Consider the following 15,889-nt stretch of genomic DNA (forward strand, 5'->3'; position numbering starts at 1 on the left):
ATACTTGTATTGCTCAATAGGAACAAAACCAGTTTTAAAGCCATTACTGTAGTTCGTCTAATAGCTGACTAATAACAATGTCAACAACTATTCAATGCTTCATTTTTATCATGTAAGGCAAGAAACGTATTTCTGGGATGTCAAATATCAACAAAAAAGAAACAAAAACCTAGTAAATATACTTCAGACCATTAGTTTATATATATATAAAAAATCAATGGTTGACTTTTAGAATTTGTTTACATTTATTAATTTCCCCTTGTCTTTGATCATCAAAGTAAGTAAGATAATGATGATTGATGAATGCTTCATCATAATCATTACTCTTCTACTATTCACTACTGTAACATAGACCAAAACATTAAACAAAAATAATGTGCAGTTGAATTCTTAATGAAAAATGTGTAGGCTAAATAGCAACAGAGGGTAAGACTAAATAAATAATTTCAAGTCCTTTTTGTGTACATTTTGATTTAGAAATTTATCAGATTGTGCTTCTCAATCTGTTGTTTTACACATAATTTAAATTATTAACTTATTAATTTAAAATTTGATCAATTTCAAGGGTATCTGAAATCGTGTTATTTATTTATTGTGTATTCATTCGGTCATTTATTTAGCATTTGGGCTACTCTCTGATTTTGAAATTGACGTCTCCCACATTCTTCGGTAGCCTTGAAAGCACCGTTTAGCTGTCTTCCTCGCTGCCTGAATGAAAATCTTAAACGTCACTCTCGGCGGCGCCGCTTCTGTCCTTCAATGCTGGACTTCTCCACATTTCAGCGTGTCACGGCTGTGGGAGGAGGTTGAACGCTGCTGTAGGACATCCTGGGACCGTGTGAATATTTTTTAAAGCGCCGCACGGTCATGGAGTGCCGTGTGCTGTCCATCCAGAGTCATGTTGTCAGGGGATACGTTGGAAACAAGTCGGCGTTATTCCCGCTGCAGGTGAGAGAGTCGGAGCCACGGTGGTGGAACCGGGAGATTAAAAAAAAACCTCTTTTTGAACTTACTTTGATCTTAATACTGTTATATATTAGTGTTGTGCTTATTTAAGTGTAAATCTGCTATTTTCTCAGCGACCAATAAAGGCCATGTCCTATTCTCACCCAGTTTAATTTACTCAACATAGACGAGTTTTTGACCACAAACCTGTGTCCACATGTCACATTATTGTTTTAATGAGATGTCTTCCAGGTATCCACTGTATTAAAGGTTAGAAACACATCAGATCCACATGTTACTAGTGTATTATGTTGGATTTTGCGTCTTGCTGCTTAATATAGTATTTTTACTTTTTTTAAATTTTGCTTTTTAAATATATTCCATTAGGGGTCGTCCACAATTCATCGAATTTTAACTGTGATCACTATTTTGGTGTTTGCCACGATTAAATGAATCTGAATGTTACATGTAATATAGTTCGTTTCACGTGAAACGATCTATAGACTGTCACTCTATGCGTAAGCAGCGGCCCTCATTGGTCAGTTTAGGTCACGTGATAGGTGCACCACGTGACTTAAAGCCCTAACTCAGGAAATACCCTAAAATTTGAGTGTTTTTATATATAAGTATATACGTATATGTATTTTTAAAGGTAGAATTTGCCGTGTTAAAAAAAGTTAAAATGAAAAAAATATATATGTCAAAAGTGGGATTTGAACCATTGGTAGCTCGGCTATCCTGACACGGTGAAAACACAGGCACATTACGCTTATGTAGAAAAGGTCCAGAAAAGTACCCGGGCTATGGGTACGCTTAACATATCTATAGACACTTTCTTTATAATACGACTCTGCACTCTGTAAGGTGTATTTATTTCGTTAGCCGTTTTTAGTATAATTTTTATTTAAAACATTTTAGATTTTATTTTGCACTATAAACCATACACATATTGTATGTTTAAAAGTAGTGTAATAAAAACACAGATTTTTTTTCCTCTTTAACATGATGTATAATTGCGATTATCATTTTGGCCATAATTGTGCAGCCCTATATTATTATTGTATGTGTGTGTATATATATATATATATATGTGTGTATATATATATATATATATATGTGTGTATATATATATGTGTGTGTGTGTGTGTGTTTTTGTCACTAAAGATATCGCAATTTTGTATTATTTTTTTAAGGTAGCTTATATTTAATGACTGTAAACACTTAAAAAAAAAAAAAAAAAAGCCCTTTGCCCTGTGTTAAAGTAATAAAATCATGCAAGCACATCTTTAAAAGAGCACAATGGGAAATGTTGACCAGCTCCCACAGTGGTTTGTCATGTTGTTCTCTCCTCATGTGTCTTAGCCTGATGTGGAATCTGATACTATTACACACACATGCACACACAATCATCCTGTTTTTACAGCTGCTTTGCATTTCTTTCCTCAGGTCCTGGGCTTTGAAGTAGACTCCATTAACTCAGTGCAATTCTCCAATCACACAGGTTAGTTAGCTTTACTACTCTCTTTTTGTAGATTAACTTGTTTATTGAGGGTGTAAAAAACCTGATTCAGGGATATAACGTGATGTTTCACTATGAGATTATCGTATCAATCCAAAAAATGTACAAATCTATTGGTTTTTTTTTTTTTTTTTTTTTTTTTTTTTAAATGAAAAAACATTTAAATGCGATAACATATGCATAGCACTTGTACTCCTGCTTGTTAAACTACCTCACTCCTCAATACATTTTAGCTTGGAAGTTGATTGAACTTTATTTTCACTTTTATAGATGTATGTGATTAGTTTTTATTAAGAATTTAAGAACGGAATTACAATCTGCTGTAGAAGCAGTTTAATAAACATACCACTTGTTTTTGATATTGGTAGTGAATGACAATTAGTTCCAATGTACTTGTTCTTTCATACTATTTTGTACATGTAAAGGTGAAATTTGTAATAATATCGTGATGCATATCGTATTGTTTAGTATCGGGATATATTGTATCGTGACATGCAAATCCTATTGTCAGATACATGACAATGCATATTCCTGTCTCATCATTTTACATGTAAGAAAGGGGCTTAGAATTTCTAAGGCAGACTTTTAAGCATCGTTTTGTATTTAATGTACTAATACTTTGAGTTAACTTGCACAGCAACTGTGCTGTTATTGTTAACACACTTTTAGGGAATTAAACACAAAAGCTGTAGCTCTTTAACATGTATTTCCTTTATTGTAAAACTAAAAATGAGCAGAAAGGCCCTTTAGTTCTCACTGATTGATGGCCCTTCACATGACAGCAGGTAATCATTGTCCCTGTACTTTGTCCTCTTTGTATGCTTGCTTTATCTGTCAGGGAAGTATTCATAGAGCAGGTCAGTCAGCTTTAACGCACACATGACTTTTCTCAGGTGTTAATGTTTTTCTCTGGCATAACGTTTGTGTCGTAAAGCATTAGCTCAGACTGACCTGCTGCTGTATTGTAAACTTTTAGAACAAAGGATTATTCTGTAGACTGAGTTAAAACTATTTAATTCACAAGTGAATTGATTAATTCCAGCAAGTTTGTGTCGTCTTTTTTTTTTTTTTTTTAATGGTAGATATGTTAAGGTTTTATTTTTTCAGACAACATTTTTTCAGGAAATTTACTTTGAAATGGTTCCAAGGCATGTTTTTCCAAGATTGTGTGGCTCCCAAAGTAAATGCACAAAATGACTGCAAAAATACACACAAATAACAGAAAATATACAAAATGACTCCAAAATAAACAAAGCTACAACAGAAACACACACAAATAGAAGAAAAATGTACATATTGTCAACAAAAATACACAAAATGACTCTAAACACACTAGAAGTATACACAATTACTAAGTTTGTGTAACCCTTAAAGTTAACGCACAAATTGACTTAAATTACTTGGAAAAAAACACACAAAACAACAACAGAAACACACAAATTACAGAAAAATTAACATATTGCCAACAAATTACATAAAATGACTCAAAACACCTAAGAAGACTACAAAATTACTCAAAACGCACAAGAAAACTACAAAAATTTACAAAATAACAGAAAAATGCACAAATAACAGTTAATAACTTACAAAAATATTAAGTAAATAGATTAATAACGTCCTACAATGTAACATTATTTATTTACAAACCATGGTCTGAGCTCTGGTTACTGCGTCCTGCTAATAAATGGTGTTTAAGTTTTAAAGCTGGAGAGTGAAAGAGTCTCCTGATTTTCATGTAAAGAAAAAAAATAATAATAATAACTTATATACAGTAACATGTGAACCCTTGAGCTCAAAACACCTGCAGAGACAAAGAGATTATTATGGAAGGTTCCAGTGTCAGAGGAATGTTCCTCAACCACAGGGGAATGAGACTTCAACACAGAAAACACTCAAAGATGCATAAACATCTTCTTTATTCTGAGAAAAAAAAAACACCATTTCCTGAGAAGAGAATAATATTCAGTCGTAGACTTTGACACACTTTGCACATGCACACATAGTTATCCACAGCACATGCTTCTACTTTGCTGCACAACCTTTAAGTCCTCTCTGCAGGAGCTGAAATCACTGCATCCAGGTCAGCTTCAGGCCCCGTGCCCCCCAATCTGGCCCCCGAAAAACCGCCAACTGTGTGTGTGCTCATATTGTGTGCGCTCGTTGGCAGTCAGAGCAGCATTTCACAATGTATTCTGGGTAATGGTGAGAGGGGCACAAAGAAGAGGGGAAACTGGCAGCAGAGATGCAATTTTCCTATTTAGTCGAGCTCGAGGCCCCCAAAACCTCTTAGTGGGTGGGCAGTATTGATTTATCTGCTAAATCTGCTAAATAATTTTTTAATATTAAATTTTTTTCTTTATTCATTTATTATTCAAAAAAACCAACAAAATTAAAGAAAAATACACCACACAACAAAAATACACAATCAATCAAACTTTATTTATAAAAGTGCTTTTCATGCAAATTAAGATTGCAGCTCAAGTACTCCACCCCCACAAATCACCTCACAAACAGACGCATGGGCAAAATGACTTATAACAACAACAACAGTAACAAATGTAAGAAAAATACATAAAATAGTTTGTAAAAAAAACACAAACGACAAAAATGCGCAAAATGAGAGAAAAAATTCTAAACAAGCGTAAAATAACACAAAATCAAACCAATACACATGAAACAATAACAATAACACACAAAACGACAACAAAAAGACACAAAAGGTCAACAAGAACACACAAAACAACAAAAAGACACAAAAAGTCAACAAGAACACAAAATGACAAGAAGATGCCAAACAAACAACAAAATGACAAGAATTACATACAAAACAACAACAGTAACACATAAAACAACAAAAAGACACAAAATGGCAACAGTAACACAAAAAGACAACAAGACACCAACAACAGAAAGACAAGAATAAAAACTTTTTTTTTATTTTAATACCTTCATTTAACCAGGAAAGTCTCATTGAGATTAAGAATCTCTTTTTTAAGGGAGTACTAGAAGTATTTAGGGTTAAGGGACTTAACCCTAAATACTGTGGCATCACTGTGGCTCAACGTCCCACAGTGATGGCCCACGATGGATTCGAACCAATGACCCTCCAATTAAACCTAAACAACTAGACCATCACTTGATGCTCAGACAACGCTGTGTTTTTCACGTGTTGCAGCAGAGCTGTGTTACACATATGCCTTGTTTTATTCTTCATTCGTTCCTGCCTATTGTCATAAAGGTTTGTCATAAATCATGTGACTTATTGTCTTCCTTCTCAGGCTACGCACATTGGAAAGGACAGGTGTTGACAGCAGAGGAGCTGAATGTGTTATATGAAGGCATTAAGCTTAATAAGGTCAACCACTATGACTACATCCTCACAGGTGAGTTAGAGGAACAGACACAGTAATAATGTTGATACAGAAATGTGTCTTGTTCAAGATCAAAACGTTTAACATGAAGCATTTATGCATGTCGGACAAACTTTGGTTACAGGCCTCGGACTAAGATTGTTTGGCCCCCAGAGTAAATGCACAAAATTATTCAAAATATACAAATTATACAGAAGTGCAACAACAAAATACACAAATAACAAAAAATATATTCAAAATGACTCAAAAAACACACAATACTCCAAAAAAAAACACAAAATGACCACAGAAACACAACTTTACAAATTGGCAACAAAAACATAAAATGACTCAAAACACACAAGACTAGAAAAATAACAGAAATTTATAAAAAATGTATCCAAATAATGTACAAATTAACTGAAGAATACTCAAAATGAATTAAAAAAATTACAAAATAACAAAGATTTACATAATGTCAAAAAAATTACACAAAATGACTCAAAACACACAAGAAGACTACAAAAAATAGAAAATATGCAAAATGACTCCAAAAATACACAAAACGACAACCAAACTAGCAGAAATAATTTACACATTGCCAAAAAATTGTACAAATAACCAGAAAAATACCGAAACCTAATCCAAAAAAACACACAAACCCTTTGTTTTTTCCTGTAGTAATGATGATGTTGGTCATTGTTCTAAACACAGGTATTAACATTGATAATGTCACCTAAATCACATTTTTGTGGCCCTCGCTGTGATAAAGGTTGCTTGTCTCTGATGTAGACCTATATGCATAGATTATCTACTGTTCTTACATTTTCACTCACCATCCAAGGATACAGCAGAGACACTTCCTTCCTGGAGATGGTGGTGGACATTATTCAGGAGCTGAAGAAAGCAAACCCCAGCTTGGTCTATGGTGAGTGTTTGAGAACACTTTTATTTGGACTCACTGGTTTAGACCCAAGCTTACGTTTGCATGTCTTCATAGTTTGTGACCCAGTGATGGGAGACCATGGTGCTATGGTAAGAACATCACCAAACTGATTGTTATTCAGATCCAAATAATGGCTTTTGGTGCATGGGACTGAAACCTTTTTAAGAGTCATTTATAATAATTGTTTTCTTTTTTTACATGAAAGCAGATGCATTTATTAATAATAATAATGATGAAGATGCCTTTCTCAGTATGTCCCAGAGATCCTGCTCCCCGTGTACAGGGACAAGGTGGTGCCTTTGGCTGACATCCTCACACCCAACCAGTTTGAAGCAGAGTGAGTACATTGAAAACCACCAGTAAAGTCTGTATGAGATGATGTCCAACTTTATATTATGTAAATAACTGGTAACAGAATGGTTAAAGTTCACATTTATTCAGACAACTGTTCCTCAGGAAATCTACTTTGATCTCCTGACATGATTTCGACTGACAACTGGGTAACGGTTTTCTGAATAAATGAAACCATAACATATTATTCAAAAATATAAACTCTTCATGGAAATTACTTATTGGAATTAACCAAAAATTGGGAGTAATTTTAAATAACTGTAATATAATAAAAAGATAAATATTCACATCTTTTCAAAATTATACAAATAAACATAATGAATTTTCAAAGTTGGAAACTTTCCATGGGAATTAATGGGAAACTGTCAAAGTTAAAGGTTGGGTCTTAACGGTAATGTTCAATACAGTTGGGAGAATAAATTTTAGCGTCATCTGTAATAGCATTAGTTATGTAAAAGTTACTCCCAATTTCTGGTTAATTCCAATAAATAATTAAATTTGTGATTATTCACAAAATCCCAGACCTTCAAAAGAAAACTTCATAGGAAACATCAAAGCGATCAGCTTTGATGTTTCCTTTGAAGTTTCCAAGCAAGATATTTTGCTGGAATTATTACGCGGAAATCAAGCAAACTTCAGAGCAATCACCAGAGGCCTTTGTGGCAGTTGTCAGTCAAAACATGTCAGGAGATCAAAGTGGATTTCCTGAGGAACAGTTGTCTGAATAAATGAAACCTTAACATATTATTAAAAAAATAATGTGGCTGGCTTCATTATTGTGCTTCGACTGATTCATCTGTGGCTGTTTTATTTTTTTGTTTCCAGGCTGCTGACTGGGAGGAAAATAAACACCCAAGAAGATGCCATTGAGGTCATCATCTGGCTTTGTTGTCTTTGGACTGAGTTTGCAAGTGAAAATGTCCAAATATATGAAACCTGAGCCTCTCTCTGCTCTGCAGGTGATGGACTTGCTTCATAAAATGGGTCCGGAGACAGTCGTCCTCACAAGCACTGACCTCCTATCAAAACACGGGGACAAGTTTCTGGTGGCTCTTGGGAGCCAAAAATTGAGTAAATTTCCCATCTTTCTTTTTTTAATACCCTTGATGCTTTCTTCCTGATTTAAATGAAGACAGTTTTTTATTTCCTAGCTGATTTATCATCAACTGTAGCCTCATACCACATGATTAACTGTTCTGTTTTAATATGTTAAGATTTCATTTTTTCAGGCAAACCTATTTCAGGAAATTTACTTTGATCTCCTGACATGTTTTGACTGCCAACTGTCAGTCTTCCACGTCTACTGATTGCTCTGATGTATCCCTAGAAGTTCTTTCATAATGAAAGCATCAAAGTTTTTTCCCTTATGACCACGGGATGAGGGGACATTTTTACTCTCTCACACCTGAGACTCTCTTCTCCAAAGACCATCGGGTGAGAAAGAACTTATAAGGACACATCAAAGCAATCAGTAGATGCTTTCCCTATGAAATAACTCTTAGCATACATCAAAGCAATCAGTAGATGCCTCTGAGGAAGACTGACAGTTGGCAGTCAAAACGTGTCAAGAGGTCAAAGTAAATTTCATGAAAAAAGTTTGTCTGAATAAATGAAACCGTAACATAATTTTAAAAAATAAGACAAAATGAACTTGCTGGAATTATTAACTGTTCTGTTTGTTTGTGCGACTCCTGCAGTGAAATATGAAACTTATCAAAATATGAACACTCTGCTCCTCACTGCAGCAAAGCCCGATGGGACCAACAGCAATCAGAAGATTTGCATGGACATCCCTAAAGTAGACGCTGTCTTCGTGGGCACAGGAGACCTGTTTGCTGCAATGCTGCTGGCCTGGACCCACCTCCACCCAAAGGACCTAAAAGTCAGTAATAATCATTCAAAGCTGAATTCATCCTGACATTTTTACAATAGTGACATGAAATGGCTCAGTTTTCAAGCAAAAAAGAACTGATTTGGTTTTAACTCAGTCCTCTTTTCTTCTTCTTCCACAGACTGCCTGTGAAAAGACTGTTTCTGTCATGCATCATGTCATTCATAGGACCATTACTTATGCTAATGGTAGGGTTTGTATGCAGTAAATGTCCGCCTGTGCTGTCTTAGTTTTTATTACTTCTCGTTCTCGCTGGGGTTGCAGATTGGGTGGAAAATATGGAGTAAATTTTCACGATAACTTAGGCTCTGGAATTTGGTAATATCTAAAAATGTCTACGTTTTCCATGGAATATATTTTGGAATTAACCAGATATTGTGCATAACATTTGAATAACTGTTATGGATGTTTTAGATGATGCTAAAGTAAAAAGCCAACCTTCAATTTTGAGAATTTCCCATTAATTCCTGTTAATTCCCATGGAAAGTTTACAAATTGGAAAATTCCCAGCATTTTACTTTGTTTTTAATTGTATTATTTTGAGAGGATGTTGATATTTATGTTTTGTTATAATTTATTTAAACTTACTCCCAATTTTTGATGATTTCCAATAAATAATTTCCATAAAGAGTTTATATTTTTGAATAATATGTTAAGATTTCATTTATTCAAACAACTATTCCTCAGGAAATTCATTTTGATCTCCCGACATGTTTCGGCACAACTAGCAGTTTGCGTCAGAGGCGTCTGCTGTTTGCCGCTGATGTGTCCTTTGAAGTTTCCGTCAATTCCGCATAATAATTCCAGCAGACAAAGTCGTTGTCATAATAAATGAAATTTTAACATAATATAAAAAAAGACAAAGTGAATCTTGATTGAATCATTAGGTGGAAGTTAAGGAAACTTCAAAGGGAACATCAAAGCAATCAGCAGACCCCTCTAATGAAGACTGGCAGTTGGAGATCAAAGAGTGTATTTCTTGATGAACAGTTTTCTAAACAAATGAAACCTCAACATATTATTAAAAAATAAGACAAAAATAATCTTGCTGGAATTATATTTTTGAATGTTCCCCAAATTCCCTGACTTAAGCTTGTGTGGAAATTTACCTTAAATTTTTCACCTTATTGTGAACCTACTTCTTCCCTGTTGAGCTCTAAACCGTGGACTTTACCCTTTTCCTTCCTCTGTCTCCAGATGTGGCTGGCCCTGGTAAAAGGCCCAGCCCTGCACAGCTGGAGCTGAGAATGGTTCAAAGCAAAGCGGACATTGAGAATCCATCTGTCGTGGTAGAAGCTAAAGTCTTATGAAGGTCTTAACACTGGGGAGCACTGAAGAGTCCAAATACATTTACATTTGGGGTCCAAATTCAATTCAGGAGTGGATTGCGTGTCTATGCCGAGAAGAAACCCTGAGGGGCCATTTACTAGGTGGTCACAAACACACTAGAGTCACTGCCATAATGTGTCTGTTCTATGAAGCCTGTGTGTGTGATTCATAGCGTAAAAGGTCGGCTTAGGTTTAGGAATAATGTAAATATTCACCTGTTAAACAACTCTTTTCAGATAATCTGAGACAGAAACAAACAAGCTAATCTAGCGATGTACGCATGACCATGTCTTACCCGCTTTGACTGTGATAAGCCAGGAATGGTGACAAAGTGTCAGTAATGAAGAGATATAAGCATGTAGAGCAGGTTTTATTTTTTTATAAGGTTCTAAACATAATTAAAGGACAGTTGGGAAGCAGTCAGATCAATAATATTCTATTATTCAGACCTGTCAATTTTAAATTAAACCTAATGTAATAAATAACCTGACAGTTGTTACACCAACAAAAATGCAATGTTTTGGCTACAATCCAAACAGTAACAAATCTCTTTGTCAGATATTAGCAGTTATCTGGATCATTCACACTTTAAAGGCTTGGAAGACATTTTAATCTCCATTTTTATCTATACAGTAGGTCCATTTTTTTCTAAAAATTACAATGTAATTTGCAAATTGGATCCGATTTGGATGAAACTCAGTGGCATAATTGAAGAACCAACTCAACATAGACTCAGATTTTATAAAGATCAGTAATTTATTACATGAGATATGAATTTATTTAATTTCCCCAATCATCACAGTTCATTTAAATCAGATGTATTAATGTGTGTGTGTGTGTGTGTGTGTGAGCATGGTGTGTTCAGTGGAAGTGGAGGAAAGTTTGTTTGTTGCTGTTTTTCGTTCTGTTAGGTTTTGGGTGTTGCAGAGTTCAGTTCATGGGAGAGGAGTAAGTGTGTTAACGTGTGTGGTAGAGGGAGTTGCGGTGCATGTCCAGGTAGGCCAGTAAGCCTGTAGAACACATGACTTTATTCTTAACATATTTAGACACAAGAACGCACTTGAATTCATGCCATGATAATATAGGATAAATGTAATGTTATGCAATTTTAATCCCGTCGCAGTTCCATGATCTTTGTTAGCTCCTCGTTTTAATGTCTTAATATTTGTTTGATTGTATCAAAAAATGTTTTTTTTTTTTTTATTTAAATTTTTTTAACATGTCGCACTGTTTAGATCCTCATCTTAAGCATCTCAAATTGAGGTATTTGCACAGATAATCTTTAATATATTTCATACTAATTATTGTTTTCATTGTTGACTGTTAATATCATATCACAAAGGAGCCAGTATGAGGAGAACGTGCTGTACTGAATTAGCCTTAACATCATTGTCTGTGATTGTTTTTATTTGATAATAGGGATGTTGGAGAGCCAAGTGCCAAACCTTGAGCTGCTGCTCTATAAGATAAGAAGTGTATGTGCAGAGACTAATTAAAAAATGTAACATCAACAACTTGAATTGTTTGATTTATGTTTATTTTATTGTTTATTTTTTTCACTTTTAATTACAACAATTCAACAATCTGTAATTTACATTTTTTTAATCTGGATTTTAAGTGTTACGGAGAATAATGCTTTTAAATAAATGCCAGGTCTGATAACACTGATGATGGTGTGAATGTGTGTTGACCAAGCTACTAAATGCTCTTTTTATCAGAAAAAAATATTTGTCCTGTGTGTTATTGGCTAATCTAACATTAGATTAGATGAATGTCCTGTTATCGAGTTAAACAAACACAGTTAGCTCCAGGTTTATATTCTCTTTATTTGCTTTGTAGATGATTTTTTGCAGCTCTACAAACTCTCATTTTCCTGAGTGCACACTTGTTAAACCAGGTGAAATAACCATCCACTACGTACAAATATAGTCATGGCTGAAATGTGAAGGTCAAGAACTTTTGTCACTGGGTGACACTCCTACAAAATAAAACAATGGAAGAACACTTCCTGCTCTGATTAATGTCAGTTTTGACTGCAACGTTTGCAAAGTTAGGGTATGAATTTGCTTTAGGTTTAGCACAAAGATGAGCAACTTTTATCACAATATGGGCCACAAAAATGTGATTGTGTAATCTGAGGGCTGCATTATCAACATTCATGTTAGCATTTAGAATAAATGAATGAACAAATCTGAACATTAATACAGTACAAGAAAAAACAATGGGTTTTGTTGTTTTTTTATATTATTTTTACCATTGTATATTCTGTAATATTGTTGTAATTTTTTGTAATGTTTGAGTTTGTTTTGTTTTTTTTTGGGGGGGGGTGGGGGTGGAATCACTTTATTATTCTATTGTTTTGTGTTCTTTTTGGAGTTATTTCATGCATTTTTGTTGTGTTTTTCATCATGTATGTTTCTATGGGGGTGGTTTTGTGTTTTTATGTTGTCATTTTGGGTATTTTTTTCTATGAATTGTGTTTTGGAGTCACAATATGTATTTATATTATGGTTTTGTGTGTGCTTTTGTTGCCATTCTGTGTGTTTTGGAGTCATTTTGTGCAATTTTATTCTCATTCTGTATCTTTTTGGAGTTATTTTATGCTATTTTGTTGTAATTTGTTCTGTCTATTTCTTAGTTATTTTGTGAAATTACTTTGGAGACTGCACAAAATTACATCGTGGGCTGCATGTGGCCCCCAGGCTACCAGATGCCCATATATGGTGTAGCATATTTTCTTAACAGCACACATGGACACTCCTCATCACAGAGCTCAAATTACTTCAGGAGAAAACATTCCCATCAACTGCACAGAATCATTATGTAAATACAGACAAATGTGTCAGCAGCACATTATTGAATCAATACCACGAAGAACTAACGCATTCAATCGAGCAAGGTAAATAATACTGCTTATGCTTTAGAATAATAAATGTAACTTGTTGGATACTTGCAATAAGTTTATATCTCAGCTTCTGCCTCCAAGTGATACATTTGTAGCTCTAGTATATGAGAAAACTACAGTAGCAGCATTTTTCTTACAGTACAGTTGTATGTAAATGCACTAAACATAAGGAAACGGTAAATAAGCAACAAAGGTTTAAGAAGATGGCAAAGTCCTGGAGTTGTTTCCAAGTGTACAGTGTGATTAAGGTCAGGTGAGCTCGCTCAGCTTCCAGCCAACACTAATCCACAGGATGAATAGCCTGCATTAGCCCTAATAACCAGACAGGCCGACGTGTTGGACGTGCAGATATGTTGATATTAATTTTAACATGCTAGCTTTAAACACTACACCCAGAATTTAAAGGGTACCTGTAGTAGAAGTGTATTCAACAAAAAATGTGTTTGATGTATTACCAATATATACAAAAATATGTGCATCTTTTTTATTAAAAAAAACAACAAAAAACACACATTTTAGAATGATTTTATACCTTGGGGCATAAACTAAATTAAGAGCCCCCATTATGTTATTTAAATGTACAGTCCAACATTATTATCAATTGATCCAACTAAAACTAATACTGAAATTGGTCAAATTTGCTTTACTTCAACACGTAACAATAACCGTCGTATACACTATTTCAAAAAGATGTATAATCTCCTGTGAAATTTTATTGAAACTCCCCTATTAATAACCTTCACTAGCTTGATATATCATAAACAATACGGTAAGAGAAGTATCTTTCAAACTAATTCACAGATTGTATCTATCAAATATATTGTAAATTGCTGTCTCTGTAATTTGTTTTGGTCTTGCTCCTTTTCTAACAAATTGTGGAATAACTGATCTCTGCTTGTATTGATCCTCACTTCTCTTTATGCTTTGAACACATACTGCAGTATTTCATCTGAGAAAGAAACAATTCTATATCATTAACCTTATTATACTTTTAGCTAAAAGGCATATTCACAAATGTCGATACACAAAACAGAAAGCACTGCTTTCTATTTTTTAAAACTAAGTCAAACAATATATGAATTATTGGTAATACTGTACATCAAACACATTTTTGTTATATACATTTCAACTGCAGGTACACTTTAATATCAAATAAAATCAATGAAAGTCCCACTTTATAGTGTTCCTGAGCAGCAAAGGCCACAAAGGTGAAATGAGTGTCCTCAAGTGATCTGCATAATCTTCCACCAGACTTTAATTTTAGCTTTGCCAACAGACCAGCAGGGGGCAGATGAGCTCCACAGCCAATGAAACAAATCCCTGCTCTGAGTATTTACTGTATACTACCAAGCATGGTGTGACACTGCAGCTGTGCAGAAAGGTGGGAAAAACCAGGCTGCAGACATAATAATGAACCTGAATTTATAATGAAAGTGATCAGCTGTTCTGTGCTCTGACCCACAACATAGATGGACAACTTTTATCACAGCGGGGGCCACAAAAATTGAGATTTTTCTGATCCGAGGGCCACATTATCAACATTCATATGATGTCAACATATAGAACTAGAAAAGCACTGGTAGAGCACAGGCCTCCGCCAAGCAGCTCAAGCTCAGCCAACATGCTGCGGTCACGGTAACATGGTCAAACTCAGGATTACCATGACTACCTGTCAATATTGAGCTGTGTTAACATGACGACATGTCAACATTGATCTGTTTGACTTTGAGAGAACCCAGCTTTGCTGAGGTAATGAGGACAAATCTGAGGAATCAGTAAAAAAAAAAAGGAAACAGGAAAAATCTAGTTTTTTTGTGTGTATATTATAATAAAAGCAAAGAGCTAGATTGTAATTGGAACTTTTAAACAGGTAAACTGTTATGTGATATTTAAACGGATTATTGAAAAAAATCTATTCACTTTATTTGCTTGAATTTTGTGGAAGGGTTCGTTTATATTTTATAATTGACCATTTGTGAGTTTTAAAATAATGATAATAAAAAATGTGGAAAAGTATTGAAAAGAGGGCGCCTGGGGACAAACTCAGCTGTGTACTTTACCAATCCAAATCCTACTAGACTTAGTAGGAAGTCTGGTCGCAATAAACAGAGTTTGATGGAATCTTGGACAATATTTTACAAAATAAAACGCTACTCTACAACACTAGATTATTTTTAATGAATCTATATTTTTTTATTTGATAGTGCCAAGGTATATCTTTTCATTGAAAAAAAATCCCAAGGCACACCACCACCCAAAAATGTAACTTTGTAGCCTATATTATATTAACAATATACAGTCATTATTATCAAAGTGTCTTGAACAGGAATCAAATACACACACGATTTTTTTTTTTTTTTTGATCTTTCATATTTATTCGTTCTAGTAAAAAGTGCAAAACAACATACAATCATTCTTATTAGTGGTTTGATAGGAATCAAATGAACAACAACAACTAAAATTCAATGTGCAAATAACAATTTGCAGCAATTGTTGTTAAAGAGTCTTGAATACAAATGAAACTAAAAAAAAAAAAACTATATATATATATATATATATATATATATATATATATATATATATATATAAAACATGAAAACAAATTATGATTAGAACTATAATTGAACTATAAATATTCTGTTAAATATTGTTT

At 34.1% G+C, this 15,889-nt stretch overlaps 1 protein-coding gene across 1 annotated transcript; it reads left to right on the plus strand.

Annotated features, from left to right (window-relative positions):
- Window positions 1-719: 719 nt before the first annotated feature.
- Window positions 720-11,814, plus strand: LOC114455045 (pyridoxal kinase-like). Its single transcript, XM_028436049.1, has 11 exons — window positions 720-948; window positions 2,392-2,446; window positions 5,743-5,847; window positions 6,659-6,742; window positions 6,815-6,849; window positions 7,012-7,097; window positions 7,937-7,982; window positions 8,071-8,182; window positions 8,857-8,993; window positions 9,124-9,190; window positions 10,200-11,814. Exons 1-11 carry the CDS (start codon window positions 868-870, stop codon window positions 10,310-10,312), a joined length of 921 nt encoding a protein of 306 aa, XP_028291850.1. The 5' UTR covers window positions 720-867; the 3' UTR covers window positions 10,313-11,814.
- The last annotated feature ends 4,075 nt before the right edge of the window (window positions 11,815-15,889 follow it).

The sequence above is a fragment of the Gouania willdenowi genome, chromosome 21 (assembly GCF_900634775.1).
Source record: "Gouania willdenowi chromosome 21, fGouWil2.1, whole genome shotgun sequence".
Lineage (NCBI taxonomy): Eukaryota > Metazoa > Chordata > Actinopteri > Blenniiformes > Gobiesocidae > Gouania > Gouania willdenowi.

What these genes read in the sequence shown, in the direction of transcription:
- LOC114455045 (XM_028436049.1), top strand. Translation starts at nt 868, where the DNA reads ATGGAGTGCCGTGTGCTGTCCATCCAGAGTCATGTTGTCAGGGGATAC. An exon ending in AAACCCCAGCTTGGTCTATG is followed by an intron (nt 6,743 to 6,814) that starts GTGAGTGTTTGA and finishes ATGTCTTCATAG; the next exon opens with TTTGTGACCCAGTGATGGGA. An exon ending in CCCAAGAAGATGCCATTGAG is followed by an intron (nt 7,983 to 8,070) that starts GTCATCATCTGG and finishes TCTGCTCTGCAG; the next exon opens with GTGATGGACTTGCTTCATAA.